The sequence below is a fragment of the Girardinichthys multiradiatus genome, chromosome 20 (genome assembly GCF_021462225.1).
Source record: "Girardinichthys multiradiatus isolate DD_20200921_A chromosome 20, DD_fGirMul_XY1, whole genome shotgun sequence".
Classification (NCBI taxonomy): Eukaryota; Metazoa; Chordata; class Actinopteri; order Cyprinodontiformes; family Goodeidae; genus Girardinichthys; species Girardinichthys multiradiatus.
Window position 1 is genome coordinate 328996 of NC_061812.1, and position 15690 is coordinate 344685.

General features: G+C 45.5%; 2 protein-coding genes and 1 long non-coding RNA gene across 8 annotated transcripts; 1 reads left to right on the forward strand and 2 right to left on the reverse strand.

The window, feature by feature from the left end:
- Window positions 1-3272: 3272 nt before the first annotated feature.
- Window positions 3273-7592, reverse strand: isy1 (ISY1 splicing factor homolog). Its single transcript, XM_047348504.1, has 11 exons — window positions 7456-7592; window positions 7147-7169; window positions 6598-6649; window positions 6441-6506; window positions 6248-6290; window positions 6054-6166; window positions 5756-5873; window positions 5566-5688; window positions 3798-3907; window positions 3586-3675; window positions 3273-3466 (listed from the first exon to the last, which is right to left on the reverse strand). Exons 1-11 carry the CDS (start codon window positions 7456-7458, stop codon window positions 3359-3361), a joined length of 849 nt encoding a protein of 282 aa, XP_047204460.1. The 5' UTR covers window positions 7459-7592; the 3' UTR covers window positions 3273-3358.
- A 147-nt stretch (window positions 7593-7739) lies between these two features.
- On the forward strand, window positions 7740-15177 carry LOC124857292 (pyruvate dehydrogenase [acetyl-transferring]-phosphatase 1, mitochondrial-like). 4 transcript variants are annotated; one of them, XM_047348502.1, is made up of 6 exons: window positions 7740-9950; window positions 10016-10432; window positions 11230-11330; window positions 12375-12943; window positions 13793-14012; window positions 14154-15177. In XM_047348502.1, exons 1-6 carry the CDS (start codon window positions 9759-9761, stop codon window positions 14173-14175), a joined length of 1521 nt encoding a protein of 506 aa, XP_047204458.1. In that variant the 5' UTR covers window positions 7740-9758; the 3' UTR covers window positions 14176-15177. The 4 variants fall into 4 exon arrangements, with proteins under 4 accessions (XP_047204458.1, XP_047204456.1, XP_047204457.1 ...); XM_047348500.1 differs by having other exon boundaries at window positions 7740-8812; window positions 9744-9950; window positions 13793-15177; XM_047348501.1 differs by having other exon boundaries at window positions 7740-8497; window positions 8610-9950; window positions 13793-15177.
- On the reverse strand, window positions 10490-13769 carry LOC124857294. 3 transcript variants are annotated; one of them, XR_007035562.1, is made up of 4 exons: window positions 13148-13769; window positions 11625-11827; window positions 11108-11332; window positions 10490-10999 (listed from the first exon to the last, which is right to left on the reverse strand). It is a non-coding gene; the product is annotated as an uncharacterized LOC124857294 (long non-coding RNA). The 3 variants fall into 3 exon arrangements; XR_007035561.1 differs by lacking the exon at window positions 11625-11827 and having other exon boundaries at window positions 13148-13761; XR_007035560.1 differs by lacking the exon at window positions 13148-13769 and having other exon boundaries at window positions 11625-12251.
- Window positions 15178-15690: the final 513 nt, after the last annotated feature.

Below are 15690 nucleotides of genomic sequence, written 5' to 3' on the forward strand. Positions count from 1 at the left end.
GGAACACCGTAGTTTGAATCATAAAATTCTGATGGACAGTTTCCTGTACTGAGAGAGATGTGAGCTGGACCATTTCAGGACGGTTGCAGAAAGTCCAGTCTGTCTGAGCCCATCGGGTAGGACGGTTTGGTCAACTGTATTGAAAGCTGCGCTGATGCCCAGTAATACCAGTACTGAAGGTTTGTTCTGATCCAAGTTATGTTTCTGAACTGTGATTGGATCTAAAACCAGATGGTGTTTACCTAGAACGACTCTAGAATTTAGTTGATTCAGAACCAGCTTCTCTAAGCTGGACTTAAAACAGCAGCTTATAAACGGGCCTAAAAGGATTAAACATGGAGGCAGCAGGGAAAGGCCCGTCTGAAGACAAGAGTTCATGTTTAAAAGAGTTGAACACATTTTAATAAAGGATGTTTGGATCTAAAAGATGGAGAAAAGGTTCTGATGAGCAGGTCAGCATCAACCAACCTGCCAACAGCGACTCTGAGGTCATTAGGTTTCTATGTTGGCATGGAGATAAATTACGTCTATATTTTCTATTTAAGCTCCGAAGTGGGCTGAGTATTCTGTTGTTGGTGAGGTTCTGAGCAGACTCGGGTCACCCGAAGGCCTCAGTGCTTCTCAAAGCAGAAGCATGTGACGGGACACGGATCACGGCCCTGAAGCTGGACGATGTTGTATTTGGTTCGTCTCTCTGTGTTGATCTGGGGAATGGCTCCTGGGACGGAGATACCTCATGTCCTGGGTCATCCTCTGAAGGAGATGCATAGCAGTTGGACAGTACCAACTGTGGTTGGTGCTGGGTGGGATCCAGAGTTGTCTGACACAGCGGCCTTTGATTGGTAGGAAAAGGGTATCAGAACCAGAGGAGCAATCACATGTCCTTATTCTGGATTTTAGCCTAAATGGTATCGATCTTCTCTAGACACCGGTAAGTTTTTGTGCTCCATGATGTTATTGTAAGGTCCTGGAACGCCAGCTTGCCACACTTTTCAGATCTTTACTGTAAAAAAGTTGAACACTGTGAATAATTTTCCTTCCACATCCTGGTTCTGCAGTACTTTGTGTTGGTCCGTCACATAGAGCCCCAATAAATGGATTGAACTGATATAGACAACAGTTAAGTTCTCAGTTGGAACAAGACGAAAGGAGGAAGAGTTGGTGGGTGCAATTAAAGATTCAAGGTTCCTTTATTTATACCGGAAGGTAAATTTGTTTTGTAGGGTTTGAAATACACACATGCACACACAGATACTGGAGAGAAAAAAATCTCAACAGAACCAGAACCAGAACCAGAAAATATAGTAGTACTCAAAATGCTCAAATCAAAGGACAGAGAAGAGGAGGGCAAGCCGTAATAATCAAGACCAACTAATAAATGAATCTAGAAAAAGAAAAATAATAAAACAAGACTTTGGTAAAAACAAGTAACAACTAAATAAAATATGACTAAAAATTATTGTATAATAAATACTAAAGTTAAATAAAATATAAAATCCATTTAAAATTATTTCACCACCAGCTGGTTTTAGTAAATCTGGTTTTACATTTATGGATGGGGATGGGAGTTGTAGTTTTATTTAGAGGGGATGGGAGTTGTAGTTTTAATGTGTGAGCAGAAGAGGCGCTGATGAGCCTTTTTGGACACTGCCTCACAGCTGGCTGCAAAGTTCAGTTTATCATCTACAACATTGGGTAGGTTGCACACTCTTAACGTCCTGACCTTTAAACAAAGTGACTTCATGCTTGTGATGTTTCCTACTAAAATCAGTGATCATGTCTTTGGTCTCATCAACGTTCAGCTGGAGGTAAGTCTCCTCCCACCATGGAGTGAGGTCATTGGTCACCAGACCATGGCTGCTTTCATTCTCCTGAAGGTGAAATCATCAGCATACTTTATGATGAATCTGTTTTCATGTCTGCTCTGACACACGTTAGTATAGTGAACTGTATAGGTGACAGCACACAGCCCTGAGGTGTACCAGAAACAACTGTTGCTCTGCCTCTCTGTGTGCCGTTAATTAAAACCTCCAGCATCCAACCCAGGAGACTGTTAATGAAACCAAACTGTGGTTCATGTAGGGTTGATAAGTGGTCTCATCAGCAGATAAAACCTTGGCATGTGTCCCATTAACATCCAAGTGTTGAAAAAGCAGGTCTAGCAGTGTTGCCTCCACTCCTCTAGGAGGTCTGGATGGAGACGGTATGGGGCCCAAAAGTCTGGGATTAGAGCTTCTGGTCTGAACCACCAACAGGACAGGAACATCAGCAGCATCTTTCCAGGTAGGGGGAACATGTGGTTCTAGAGACTTATTATAATGAAACACAGAACTCAGCTCATCGGCACCAAATTTCACTGAACCTCCACATCTGGACCACAGTAGCTGTTCAGCTTTACAGGGTGAAGCCGTCCTGAAGGTTGATGTTGGAAAGTTGTCTTTGTCCCTAAAGTCACAGATATCAGAACGATGACAGGAATGAGACACATTCAAGGAGCAGCTGCGTAGATTCTGGTCCTGGTCCATTCCGAACCAGGTTGGTTTGTGGACAATTTCTTCTCCAGTTCAGATTTGATCTTTTGTTTTGCTTTGAAAATATTCAGTTTTAATTCTGTCCTAAATGCAGATCAGGACTAGACCGATTTGGTGACCTGTGACCTGTTGCTGGGACAGATTCTAACACACATGTTCTCCCAAAGTCCAATATGAGAGCAAGTCTATTCCACCACCGAGTCCAAATCAGAACCACATGATCGTCCCGGTCAGTTAAAACTGCAACGAGAGAACGGATATCTCTCCAGAAGCGTCTTATAAGTGGTCAGAAGACCACAGAGGAGGGAGTGAGACTTTAGGTTCTGTAGTGGTGAGTGAGACTAGTCCATTGGATCAGGTTCTTTTGAGGAGTAGGAGCTAATATTGGATCCAGAAAAGGAACATCTGACATCCAGGTGTGTGAAGCTGTTCAAAGGTTAAAGGTTAACCCTCATGACATAAAAAGGTCCATCTGAGGAACCCCCTGAGGAAGAACCTGAATAAGTACCTTGGGCACCACGTAAGGAACCAGATGAGGAGGCTCAGATCCATCAGGAGGTCACCAGGACGTACCAGCAACTTCTAGTTATGTTCCTGAACTGTTTCAGTAAATAAAAAAAAAACATCAGGTCAAAAGGCACCTCTCTCAGGCATGTTTGGATCAGCAGGTTCTGTCCACCAGCGGACCCAAGTTTAGATTCATCATCAAATCAGAACCCAACAAACAAAGAGACAAAGAGCTGAGCTTCAAAGATTTAATGAGAAAAACATAGAAAAACCTGAAAACAACAACTGTTATTTACACAGACGGGACAGAACCAGCCGGATCAGATACCCAGCAGAGTTCTGGCTTCTTGACTCTGAGCCTGAAGAGTCTCGCTGGCGTAACGCTGCAACAACTCCATCTTCTTCCTCCGGACCAGAGCCTCTTCCACCTGAGAGACAGACGGGTTGGATCAGAGGAGATTCAGAACTAGTGTCTGGATTCTCATTAAAACCCAGTTCAGAACCTGTGATTACATCATGCTGGAACAGGAGGAGAACTGAGTCTCACCTCTCTCTGAGACGGAACCGGAACATGAGCGATGAAGCCGACTCCTCCCTCCTCTCCCTCCATCTCCTCCCGACTGTCCTCATCCTCAACCTGACCAGTGAAAGAAAACAAACACATCTGTATCTTCCAGAACCAAAAGACAGGCAGAAGAACCTCCTGTCAGAACCACAGGTCCATTCCGGGAGGCTGGGGTCGGGTCAGTTGAAGTTTACCTCCTCGTTGTGGACGGTGTAGATGCTCTCCTCCTCTTCCTCCTCCTGTTGCTGCTGCTGCAGACGAGACCCCTTCTCTGTCTTCCACTTCTGCACCGCCTCCAACACGGCTACACACACACACACACACACACACACACACACACACACACACACACACACACACACACACACACACACACACACACACACACACACACACCATTACAAAAGTATTCACCCCCTGGTTTTCTTACATCCCAACCTGTGATTTAAATGTGTTTAATCTTATTTTATGTGATGACCTTCACTGGGGTCAAATGAGTGAAGCCTGAAAGTATTCATACCCCTGGCACATTTTGACTTGAAGTTACCTTTATTGTTTTTTCCTGATTGGGAAAAACCCGGGTGTCTCCCAGAAGATAAGATGATGAAGAAGCATCATTGTGGGAAAAAAAATAGTTTCTCAGCTGTTATTTACATTTGAACCAAATTATTCACACGCTCTCAATGCTCAATAGAAAAGCCTTTTTTGGCTTTTACCACAATCAGACGCTTCCTATAATTGCCGACCAGCTTTTTTCCAATTCATTGATCTTCAACGATGTGCTCCGACTCTTATAGGTCGGAGGCTCTCCTTGCCATCACCCTGATCTTTAGCTCCCTCCACGGCCTCTCAGGCCGCTGCAACACGTAAATATTTCTGTCCGCCAACTCTTTCTTCACCAACTTTGCTGTTTTGTTTCGTAGTCATGCTGAAATGTCCACTGGTGCCCACAGCCAAGTGTACCTGAAGTGATTAGGTTTCCACCACGTCTGACAGTGGGGAAGGTGTTCTCTGAAGGCTTCTCTTTTTATATGTCAAATGAAGGATACATCATGGTGGCCAAACAATTCAATTGGTGGGGTTATTAAAAAAAACATGCAGATCTTTGATATTCCTCTGGAGCTCCATGAGAACCATCATCTTCAAATGGAAAGCACATGGTACCGCAACAAACCTGCCAAGAGAAGGCCACCCACCAGAACTCGCAGACCGGGCAAGTCTTCACTTAAAAATAAGAAGGCAGGTTTTGAGTTTGCCAAAAGGCACGTAGGCGACTCCCCAGGAGGAAGGAGCTCTGGTCAGATGAGACTATCTGGCCCAAACCCAACACATCCCATCACCCCAGCAACACCATCCCATACAGTGAAGCATGGTGGTGGCAGCTTCATGCTGTGGGGATATGACTGGGAAACTGGTCCGAGTCCAGAGAAAGATGGATGGTGCTATATACAGGGATGTTCTGGAGCAAAACCTGCCAGTCAGCCTGTGATCTGAGACTGGGTCGGAGGTTCTCCTTCCAGCTGGACAATGACCCGAAGCGTACTGTTAAAGCGAGGTTCAAAGGGAAACCTTGAAATGACCTAGTCAAAGTCCAGACCTCAGTCTAATAGAGAATCTATGGTTAGACTTGAAGATCATCCAACATGAAGGAGCTGGAGCAGTTTTTCCTTCAGGAATGGGCAGAAATCCCAGTGGGAAGACGAGGCGAGCTCATAGAGGCTGATCCAGAGACTAACAGCTGGAATTGCTCTACAGTACTGACTTTAGGGGGTGAACAGTTATGCACCCTGACGTTTTCTGTTTTTTATCCTATTTGTTCTTTGCTTCACAATTAAAGAACATGTTCGAAGTTGTAGGAATGTCCAGTTAATGAGACGCTGCAAACTCCCAAATAATCCATTTTAATTCTAGGTTGTCAGGCGACAAAGTATGAAAAATGCCGAGGTTCAGGTGGGAACTCACCTTCCTTCTCGTACTGCGCCTCCAGAGGAAGCAGCACGCCGTCGTCTTCATCTCTGTAGCCATAGTACTCTGCGTCCACATCCTTCATTAGTTCCCCTCTTGTCTTCCTTTGTGCTGGGGTAGCTGTGGATCACATGAGCAGTCAGAACCAATTATCTGAGAGTTACCATGGAAACAAAAAGGTACATACGATCTTTCTCGAACAGCTCCCTGACTCCAGGCAGGTCTCTTGCTGCTCCAAAGTACTTATATCCCCGGTTCCCCGGAACCTCTTTCCCCTCGTGGTCCAACATCTTCGGACCGAAACGCTGCAACAGACACAGTCGATCAGACTGGACCCATCAGTAAAGGCAGGATGACATGTGATGTAGGGTGAGACAGCACCGCCCAAATCAATGTGGCAGACATACTGGTTACCAGCTCAAGCAGGTGCCTGGTCTCCATGGTAACCATCAATTATGAAGAGTCAGTTATTAGTTATTGATTACCCGGTAGTCAGGTCCTCCAAGCTCTTTGATCCGAACCTCCCAGTGACCTTTCTCCCTGAGCAGCTTATTGATCTCATCATTAAGATCCCGAATCCGGAACTCCCCGAGGCCGGCTGGAAGACGGGTCAGAGGGAGAGAGACGGGTCAGAGAGGGTGACAGCGTGTCAGAAAAAGTAAACCGGGCCTGAACTCACCGTTCTGGATCTGAGCGACCTTCTTTGAGATCTCACTGATAATCTGAAACAGAAAGCATTTTGGGTACTGATACCACAGAGCACTTCCTGGAGCTACAGGGTACAACAAAGTATAACAGAACCTAAGAGTGTTAGAGGGTAAGATAGGGCACTACAAGATACTACAGAGTACTACAGGGTGTTCTGTTGGTACCTGTCGTCTCCATTTTTCAGCTTTAGGAAGCTCGCTGCACTCTGAGGCCAAAAAAGGTCTCCTCTCCTGCAGAGAGACGGGTCAAAGACACAGACAGGTTCACACCCAGACAGATGGGTCAGATACATACAGTTTAAAGAACCAAGCAGAACCGGACCTTGACTTTCCCCTCCTCCAGCTGAGCCTGCCTGAAGCGGGCCAGAGCTGTCCTGAAAGACAAAGTAGAGGGAGATGGTAACCCATGGGAAGCAGAGTTTATTCTAACAGAACAGCAGAAACTCAGAGGATGTTCAGGTCAGGTGAGTTCAGGTGTTCTGACAACGGTCCGATCCAGCTGGAACTGTGTTGGTCTTCAGAGAACTGATTTAATGTTCTGAACTGTTCTTCAGGAGCATTCCTCATCCGATCCAGTTCAATAAAAGCTCTCTGCTGTCAGAATCAGCTACTTGATCACGTGATCAGCTGCTGTGAAGTCTGACAAACACCTGAGCAGGTGAGCAGGAACACCTGAGCAGGTGAGCAGGAACACCAGAGCAGGTGAGCAGGAACACCAGAGCAGGTGAGCAGGAACACCTGAGCAGGTGAGCAGGAACACCTGAGCAGGTGAGCAGGAACACCTGAGCAGGTGAGCAGGAACACCTGAGCAGGTGAGCAGGAACACCTGAGCAGGTGCCTAATGGTGGACTAGACTGGAACAAATACTCACATGGCCTTCTCGGCGTTCCTCGCCTGCAGACAGAACCAGAACACACCGATTACCCACTTCATCCGTACATGTGATTGGTTCCGATCAGTTGACCAATCAGTGTGCGAGGCTGCTGCACCGGACTGAGGGAAAAGCTCATTAAACATCATTTTAACACCAGTTTAACTGGCTTACTCCCAGTGCAGCAGCTTCACACCAGACTCTCTAAGATTCTCTGGAACAGAACCGGTTCCTATCTAAACAATAAATGGGCCTGTCCGGAACCAGCATAACAGCCTACAGCAAGTCAGAAACATCTGAAAGTCTCACCATGTCTGCAGCTCTTTTCCAGCGATGATGGAGCTAAAACAACAAAGCAACACACGCTGCCCCACCAAGTAACACTGCTGCTACTTCCGTTTCCGGCCTGCTCACATGTAACACTGCCTCCTACCGGACAAATAATCTACTGCAGGCTATTTCACACAAAATCAAATCAAATCAAATAGAAAATCGTGTTTCTTTGCACAATCTACTTTCTTATCCATTTTCAGTATAGGGTTAGGGTTATAAAACATGGTTCAAATAAATCTTTAAAAGTTTAAAAATAATTGAGCAACCATGGGGTAATTGGTGGGTAACAGTACAGAAGTTGCACTATGACCATGCTAACTGGTCTGGACCCTGGTTGCCAGAGTTTAGGAGAACTAATAAATTCTGTCAGAAGAGCTGTTCCATCCAAAGTGTGTATCTCTGGATCAGACACACCCGTTGAAGCTCTGAACAGAGGCTTGGGATCACCTGTGGGAAGGTGGACTGGTAGGAACTCCACATGGATTGAACCAGTAGCTTAAACCTCATTAGAATCTCTGACTTGGATTAGTTCAGACCTGACATGGACTAATGTAAACCTGAACTGCTCAGAACCTTTCTGCTGACCTGGATAAGGTTCAGTTGGACCACACTGACACGGTCACCTTTATTGATCTACAAATAGAAGACCTTTGACCTGAAGCGTCAGTATGAATCAAGTTTCTTATGTCAACATGACAAAGACCTGGACAGACTCAGTGACAGATTGAAGTCTTCAGGTTTACACCAGATTTCATCACCCAAGTGGCTGAACAGAGAGATGTTCTGCTGTCTGAGTAAATCTACAGATGGTTTATGGGTGACTGATTACTGAGATAAACGCTGTCGAAGGTTACCTAGCCATCTGTAGGAAGCAGGAAGTAACCTGTAACCACAGTCACTGGGAGCTCCTGTTCTGATTTGGACTCTGACGGAGGATTCAAGCATGAAAACAAGAGATTCTGTTTGAGGAAGTGGCTGATCTTCAAATACAGTCTGAACAGATCTAAGTGTAACACCGGTGAGTAAAGAACTGCCTACACAACTCCATCAACAGGTGGAGACTAAACTGTGCATCACAGCCAAAAGGAGACAGCTAGAAGATCCTAAAGGCCCGACTTGTACCTGTCCAGGCGTGAAAATTCTCCTGGTAGGACCCAGCTCCTCAAAGGCTCCTTGTGGAGAAGACCACAGAGGCAACAGAAGGAAATAGAGAGGCCAACCGTATAAGGTCCGACCCTCATGAGTTCACTTCAGTTCAGCCTCTCTGTCTTGTTTTGATCCACTGAATTTGGCCAGCAGAGGAGTCGACCCAGGAGGATCTATCAGAACATTGGTAAATGTCTCTCATAAACCTAGGTGACTCTGTTCTTGCTGTGTCTCATCCCTGTCCACTTCAGTAAAATCAGTCTGTTCCTGGCCTGCTTATATAGCAAAATCATATGCAATACTGGAACAACCTGTAAATATTCTTGTATATATATATATATATTTTTTTTTCCACCTCGGGGGAGGGGGCTCTACCTTCGTAGAATACTTGCAACATCATGATACCATTAACTCACACTGACACTAGTCCTACTGGGAATCTATTCTTTAAACTGGTATAGGTTCTGAATAAAGCTGGTCCGCAGTTTGGATCCGAGTATCAGCTAAATGTTTTGGATCGGCTTGTGTCGTTAGTCAGTGGACCGGTTTGTAAGAAGGACAGTAAAAGCTGAGGAACAAGCAGCCTCAGAGTTACCTGTAAAAAGGTGCAGGGGAACATGTTTGGTAATCTGTCCTTATAGAGAAATATAATAAGAATTAAATACATTGACTTTTTTTCAGGTTTCGTTCTGGAACAGCATGTCCATGATGTTGGTGATGCTGTTCAGGTGAAAGGAGGAGGTCGTGTAGACGGAACCTGGGGCTAGAAACGAGATTTGATTTTTGAATTTCATGCAGTTGTGATTTTACTTGATCAAAAACTGACTTATTTTTTATAACCTGTAATGTATTGCTGTAACCACAAGGTGGCAGTACCTTAAGTTACAGACAAACAAAAATAAAAATTGAGTTAGCTAGCATTCTTATTTGGTTGTAATCTTAGTAAAGTCGTCATGACCATCAACTCATCCAAACCGATTCCACCTGAATTAGGTTCTAATTGGAGGAAGCTACGGTAAAATTGGTTCAAAGCCCTCAGACAAAATTCTCCTCCTGTGCACCACCAGCTTATCTTCATCCTAATTCTTCTCAAGGTTCTTCCTGTGCTGCTGCTGCAGGTTCTGTAACCAATTATGCTGAGAAGAAAAGGTACCCTAATTGGACCCTGTTGGTTGGAGATCCAACAATCTCGCTATCTGGCCTCCCCTCCACCTCTGTCTGAACTTTCTAGATTGCATTACCCAGCAGGCAGCTGGAGCAGGTGGCACCAGGCAGGGCAGGAGACGGGGCAGCTGAGTTTAACTCAGACTAATAGAACCTTAAAGGTGAGAAAGTTACAACATTCAGAGATCCTTCTGCAGATTTGTTCACGTTGGTCATCTCTTACCAGGCCAATGAACACAGCCACACCCTCCCCAGAGGCCCTGCCTCCCATGGCGTCCTGGGTTTCCATAGCAACACACTTCCATCCAACCATCCCAGCGAGGATCGTCGGAGCAGCGCCACCTGCCTGCTGGGTCGAGGTGGGGTTCTTTTTGGTGTGTTTGATGGTCACGCAGGTCCATCGTGTGCTCAGGCCATCAGCCAGAGACTCTTCTACTACATCACCGTGGCCATGCTGCCGTTGAGGATGCTGCAGGAACTGGACCGTGCCGTGGAGGAGGACCGGGCAGTACCACCCCTACTGGAATGGCATAAACACCCTCAGGATCATCACAGCTGTCCTGATGGGGGCACCATCTCCTTCCACAGCTTCAGAAACTACTGGCAGGAGAGGCTGAATGAAGATGAAGAGGAGGACAAGGAGGTAATCTGGTTAACAGATACAGCACAGAGTTTGAGTTGTTAGATCATTCTTTATACAGCAAGAACTGGCTGCTGGTCACGAATGTGAAAGATGATTCAGGAAAGGTGAAAATGGAAAAAGGACAGGTGGAAGTTGCCCGACCATAGATGAATCAGGAGCAGTGAAAGCTGAGGAAAGGTGATTAAGGACACCTTAAAGATAAATAAGGACAGATAAAAAGTGGCTAAGGAATGGTGAAAGGTGAATAAAGACAGATGAATCAGATTGGCTTGCTGTCACAACCTTGGACCTAAACCTACCTCTTTTGCATGTAAAGGTAAGGTTACCTGCTGGTCCAGACAGTTTGTATATACGTAGTTAGTTATGTGAGATGGTTGCTGGTCCTGAGATGAACACTAGATGGCAGTACCTGTTACATCTTTCACCTCATTTACTCTCACTACAGCTTTGAACTAATCTGACGTTGCTCTCAGTTTATCCATAATGTCCTTCCTGGTTACTCATGACACTGCGTCTGGTTCAGCATGGAGAAAGGAAAAGCGTAGTTTTCTTCGAGTTTAATAGTGCCTGAAGGAGAAACAGGTAATTGGATTAAAGGTTAAGGGCCAATGCCGTGACAACAAATATCAGTCCAGAGCAGTCAATCTGATCCCGACAGATAATCCTATTCCTAACCTGAGAGCAGCAGGACTCCTTATTACCCATCAGCTGCACCAGACCTTAGTCAGGCTCCGCCGTTTCAGTCAGGTTTCATGTGTGATGACATGATTTCCTGTATTCCCTCTGACTGACTGCAGGATGATGGCAGAGTGACATCAGCGCTGATGGATGCGTTCCAACGTTTAGACTACGACATGTCGGTGGAGGCCCAGGTCCACCTGTCCTTGTCTTCACCCAGGTCTGTTAGTCACAGAATCATCAGAGACTTGGTTATGTCCTACATCAATGAACAACAGCTCTAGAAGATCAGTAAATGTCACTTTGTTTTTCAAAGTGATAATAATTAAACATTCAATAGCATTTATTTTCATTCATTTTAATTCATATTCAGTCAGACCAAGCTGAACAGAGATTCCACATCAACCAGATAAATGCATCTAAGTTTTTCTCCGCAGTGACAAAAAACACTGACTGTGGTCCCAGTAACTACATATAAACAATGAAATTAAATGATTGCATTTAAAATACTAACAGTCGACCTGCTGTGACCTGAACGCACAGTCTCACAACTTCTTCCTGCTCCCCATGGACCTGAATTATGTAGCCGCTTGTCTGGAGGGGGATTGCTGCAGAGGTTGTCATGAGGTTTTGGACTTTTGCCTCGGACAGACGACATCTCATGACTGTTTTGATGTGGTTGTGGAGCCTGAATGCACTCTGCTGCCACCCTAGAGACTGGAAATACAAGGGCCACTTCAGTCAAAGTTCTGAAATTTCTCAAATGAACTGATCAGAAGTCAGCAAGACTCTCCAAACGAGGGGTTTCCTGATCCCGGCAATCACTCCGCTGCAGTGCCCCTGCAGTAGCAAACAGCTAATTAATATGCTAACACGCCACGAAGTGGTCAGGCGTGTGAATTGCAATCTATCAAAATGACAGATGGCCTTCAGATTGTTTTTTACCGTTAAAAAAAATGGACAAAAATAGAAAATATTCGGTTAATGCTGCTTCAGACCACAGTTCAACCAATGCTTTGCTCCTGATAACATTTGAGATGCAGCTCAAGCCGAGGCTTTCCTGCAAGGCACTGACTGTCGCTCCTTCTTGTTGCTTTGGATAGACCTGTCAACAAGGAACGTACATCAGAGTACCTACTGTCTACTAATCAGGTCCTCCCAGGGTTCTGCAGCCCAGCTTTTGGGTTCTTCTTTAGAAATAGAAAACAAGCCCAACTAAATTTTTTTCCATCACGTTAACAACTTTTCTTCTGTTCGTCCACAGACGGGTATCTATCCCTGTGGAGGGCTTATCTCAGTCCTCTCCTCTCCGAGTGGCACTGTCAGGCTCCACTGCTTGTGTTATCCACATCTCCAACGGCGTCCTGCATGTGGCCAACCTGGGTGACAGTCGGGCTGTCCTTGGTGTCCAGGAACAGGACGGGCGCTGGTCGGCGCTCAACCTCACCAACGACCACAATGCTCAGAACCCTGAAGAGCTGCAGAGGATTCTGGGGGAGCACCCGGCTTCAGAGAGGAGGACAGTGGTTCGTCATGACCGGCTGCTGGGTCTGCTACTGCCCTTCAGGGCATTTGGAGATGTTCGCTTCAAATGGAGTGCAGAGATGCTGAATCGACTCTACGACACGCGTCTGGACATTCTGTCTGCTGTTAGTGAGTCGGTGCGGACACTGCCACCTCATTACCTGACCCCACCCTATCTAAGCGCCCGGCCTGAGGTCACTCGACACATCATCAGACCTGCAGACAAGTTCCTGGTTCTGGCAACAGATGGACTGTGGGAGCTGATGCACCGACAGACGGTCATCCAGATGGTTGGAGAACATCAGGCAGGTCAGGAAACATCTGGACTGGTTGATTTTAGTGTTCAGAGTGATCTATCGTCATAAATATGAAAACCTATTTTCTCTCTACAGTTTAATTCTGCATTTAACACTGAGTGACTAGAGTAGCAGACAAAGGAAAATCATCGGTTCTAAAGCAGCTAATTAGCTTCCAACTTCAAAGCAGGTGGTAATTTATGCAGCTATAGATTACCTCTTTGTGGGTTGAAAGTGGTGGCGGTGGTGGGGATTCGTCCTGTAATTGCTGGGTTGCTGGTTCAAACCCCTGCTCTGACTGTCTCAGTCATTGTGTCCTTGATCCACTGTCAGTGGATGACTGATGCGCTCTGAGGTCCTCGGACTAGATAAAGCACCAAACAAGTGCAGGCCATTTACCATTTCTAAATAAAAAGCAAACAGAAAAACATATGTATTATATATTTATTTAACTAGTTCATAAGAACTTCTTCCCATAGGTGAAAAACATACATAAGCGTTACTGTGTGATACATAGCGGTGGAGATACCTGACCACTGGTAGTTAGATAAGTACATGGAGGCAGGGACCTCACAGCACAGACCTCCTCCCAGGGAGACCTCACCATGGATCAACAACATTAAGCGCCACAATGACAGACCTACATCAGACAGAGCTGCCACATAATTATTAAACAGAAGCTGTCCACTCAACTCTGTCTATTGGGTGGTCATAATGAAGCTGCTCTTCACACCTCCAGCCTACTGATGCCACTAAAGAGGACTGTGTTAAAAAGTGTTGAGTAATAAACCTGTTTTGATTGAAGCCAAAGAAAGCTTCATTTGGCCATGAGCTAAAGAGCTTTGGTTCTGGTCTTTTTCAGGTCTTCTGCAGCAGAGGCCCATCATTCCCAGCGCTAACACAACCCTGGGCAACCTGCAGCGCCTCCTGCTGGAAAGGAGAGGCCGTGTCAAGGCGGTCCTGGAGGACCATAATGCCGCCACCCACCTGCTACGCCATGCACTGGGGGATGACGGGTATGGATCCGTGGCCCCAAACCGCCTGGCCAGGATGCTGAGTCTGCCTGCAAATCTTGTACGCAGGTACCGTGATGACATCACGATCACAGTTATCCACCTAAATGAGCTCTGATGTCACCTGCAAGATGTCACCTGTCACTCAACAGCAGGTTGTCCAAAGTCCATCTACTGAAGTTCAATAAAGCTTCCTGTTGCTGTTTATAGAACTGAACTCGCCTCATTCTGATGAACTGGACTGGTCACATCTACATACTAAATCTGTGGGCCATCCTGAAGCAGGCAGAGGAATCCCAGCAGTCTTGGTACCAGTGAGTGAATGGGTAGAGAGAGAAACTGCTCCATGGATTATGAAGGAAAACCCAGTTTTTGTGCCTGAGACTTATTCTGGGCCGGAGGCGATCTGGTTCATTCAGTCCACTAACTCTGGTTCTGAAGTCTTCCACAGTTTCATGATACAGACTTGTCAGAGACACAGAAGTTCTAAAGTTTTTTTTTTAAAGAAGTAAACCAGAACCATCAGCATTTAGTATCTGATCATAACTTCAAAGGTGACCTGTATACTTTAGAACATTTGTGATAGGTCTATGGCCTACACAAAACATGTTAAGTACACCTTTCGCATACAATCCTCTGATAATGAGATTTCTCCTCCTCAGTTTCCCCTTTTGTACATGTGAAAATGAAACTTATAAAATCCTGACATGTTCTGATGTGAGGTTTCAAACCAGTTCTGTCTTCAACAATGTGACTGAAACATTGGCCTTAAAATAAAATGAATGAATGAATCTCTGTTATCCGACAGAACGTGCATGGACACATGTGGGTCTTTGCAGCCAACAACAGAACATCTAAGGTAAAACCAGCCGGCGAGACGTGGTCCTCTACTGGAAATCAAGTGGGTGGAGCTCCGCTTCAGCTGCTAGTCAGGGGTGGGACTCAGGCAACGATGCTGGTTGCCGGTGTAAATGTGACGTCACAATTACACAGCTTTTGAAACATAAAACCTTCATTTATAGCCAGGAATGGCTGAACGGGGTTTTTTTTTGCGTTTGGATTGTTTGTAGAAGCATTAGAGACCCAAATGGAAGAATAAAAATGATCAAAAAGTGAATTTGCATGATAGGTTCCCTTTAAGGTAGGTAGGTTGGCACTCTTGCTCCCTCTAGTGGAATAAAAACAACTTGCTGTGTGAAACAAACTGCAGATTAAAGGCATTATTTTCAATTCATTTTGGTAATTGTAAAGTTTTCATATTGAGTCTGGATCTCTTTCCATGCCATATAACGTTGGATCTAATATTCTGGGGATATTTGTTTTTATTAATCTAATCCAACCATCAATGACAGGGGGGAAAGTAACCACCATCTAAGATCTCTTAACTGCTGCGAGGATCGGTGTTAAGCTGACTTTATCCGGCTCTTTGATGCCAAGGTAAGTAAAGCTGGAAGGTGACCATCTGACAGAGAAATGTTGAGACCACAGCCATGGTTACAACGTGAAAGGCCAGTACAAACTTTCCTGGAACTTTCAAAATAAATTGCATTAACCTACTTCCGGCACAGCCAGGAAACAGGGTAACCGGGGACTTCCTGTGATGTCACTGTCCAAATAAAAGCACCGTTCTTGCTACATCCTGACTCTTCTACGCGGATCACACAGGGACCTGGATAGAGAGACCCAGCGTGCTAATGTGTCTTAGCTGGCAAACAGACAAACTCTTCAAACTGGATCCAAGGATGTC

What these genes read in the sequence shown, in the direction of transcription:
- LOC124857292 (XM_047348499.1), top strand. Translation starts at nt 9,759, where the DNA reads ATGCTGAGAAGAAAAGGTACCCTAATTGGACCCTGTTGGTTGGAGATC. An exon ending in ATGAAGAGGAGGACAAGGAG is followed by an intron (nt 10,433 to 11,229) that starts GTAATCTGGTTA and finishes GACTGACTGCAG; the next exon opens with GATGATGGCAGAGTGACATC. An exon ending in GGTTGGAGAACATCAGGCAG is followed by an intron (nt 12,944 to 13,792) that starts GTCAGGAAACAT and finishes GGTCTTTTTCAG; the next exon opens with GTCTTCTGCAGCAGAGGCCC.
- isy1 (XM_047348504.1), bottom strand. An exon ending in GGTCGCTCAGATCCAGAACG is followed by an intron (nt 6,167 to 6,247) that starts GTGAGTTCAGGC and finishes CCCGTCTTCCAG; the next exon opens with CCGGCCTCGGGGAGTTCCGG. An exon ending in ACACCGTCCACAACGAGGAG is followed by an intron (nt 3,676 to 3,797) that starts GTAAACTTCAAC and finishes TTCACTGGTCAG; the next exon opens with GTTGAGGATGAGGACAGTCG.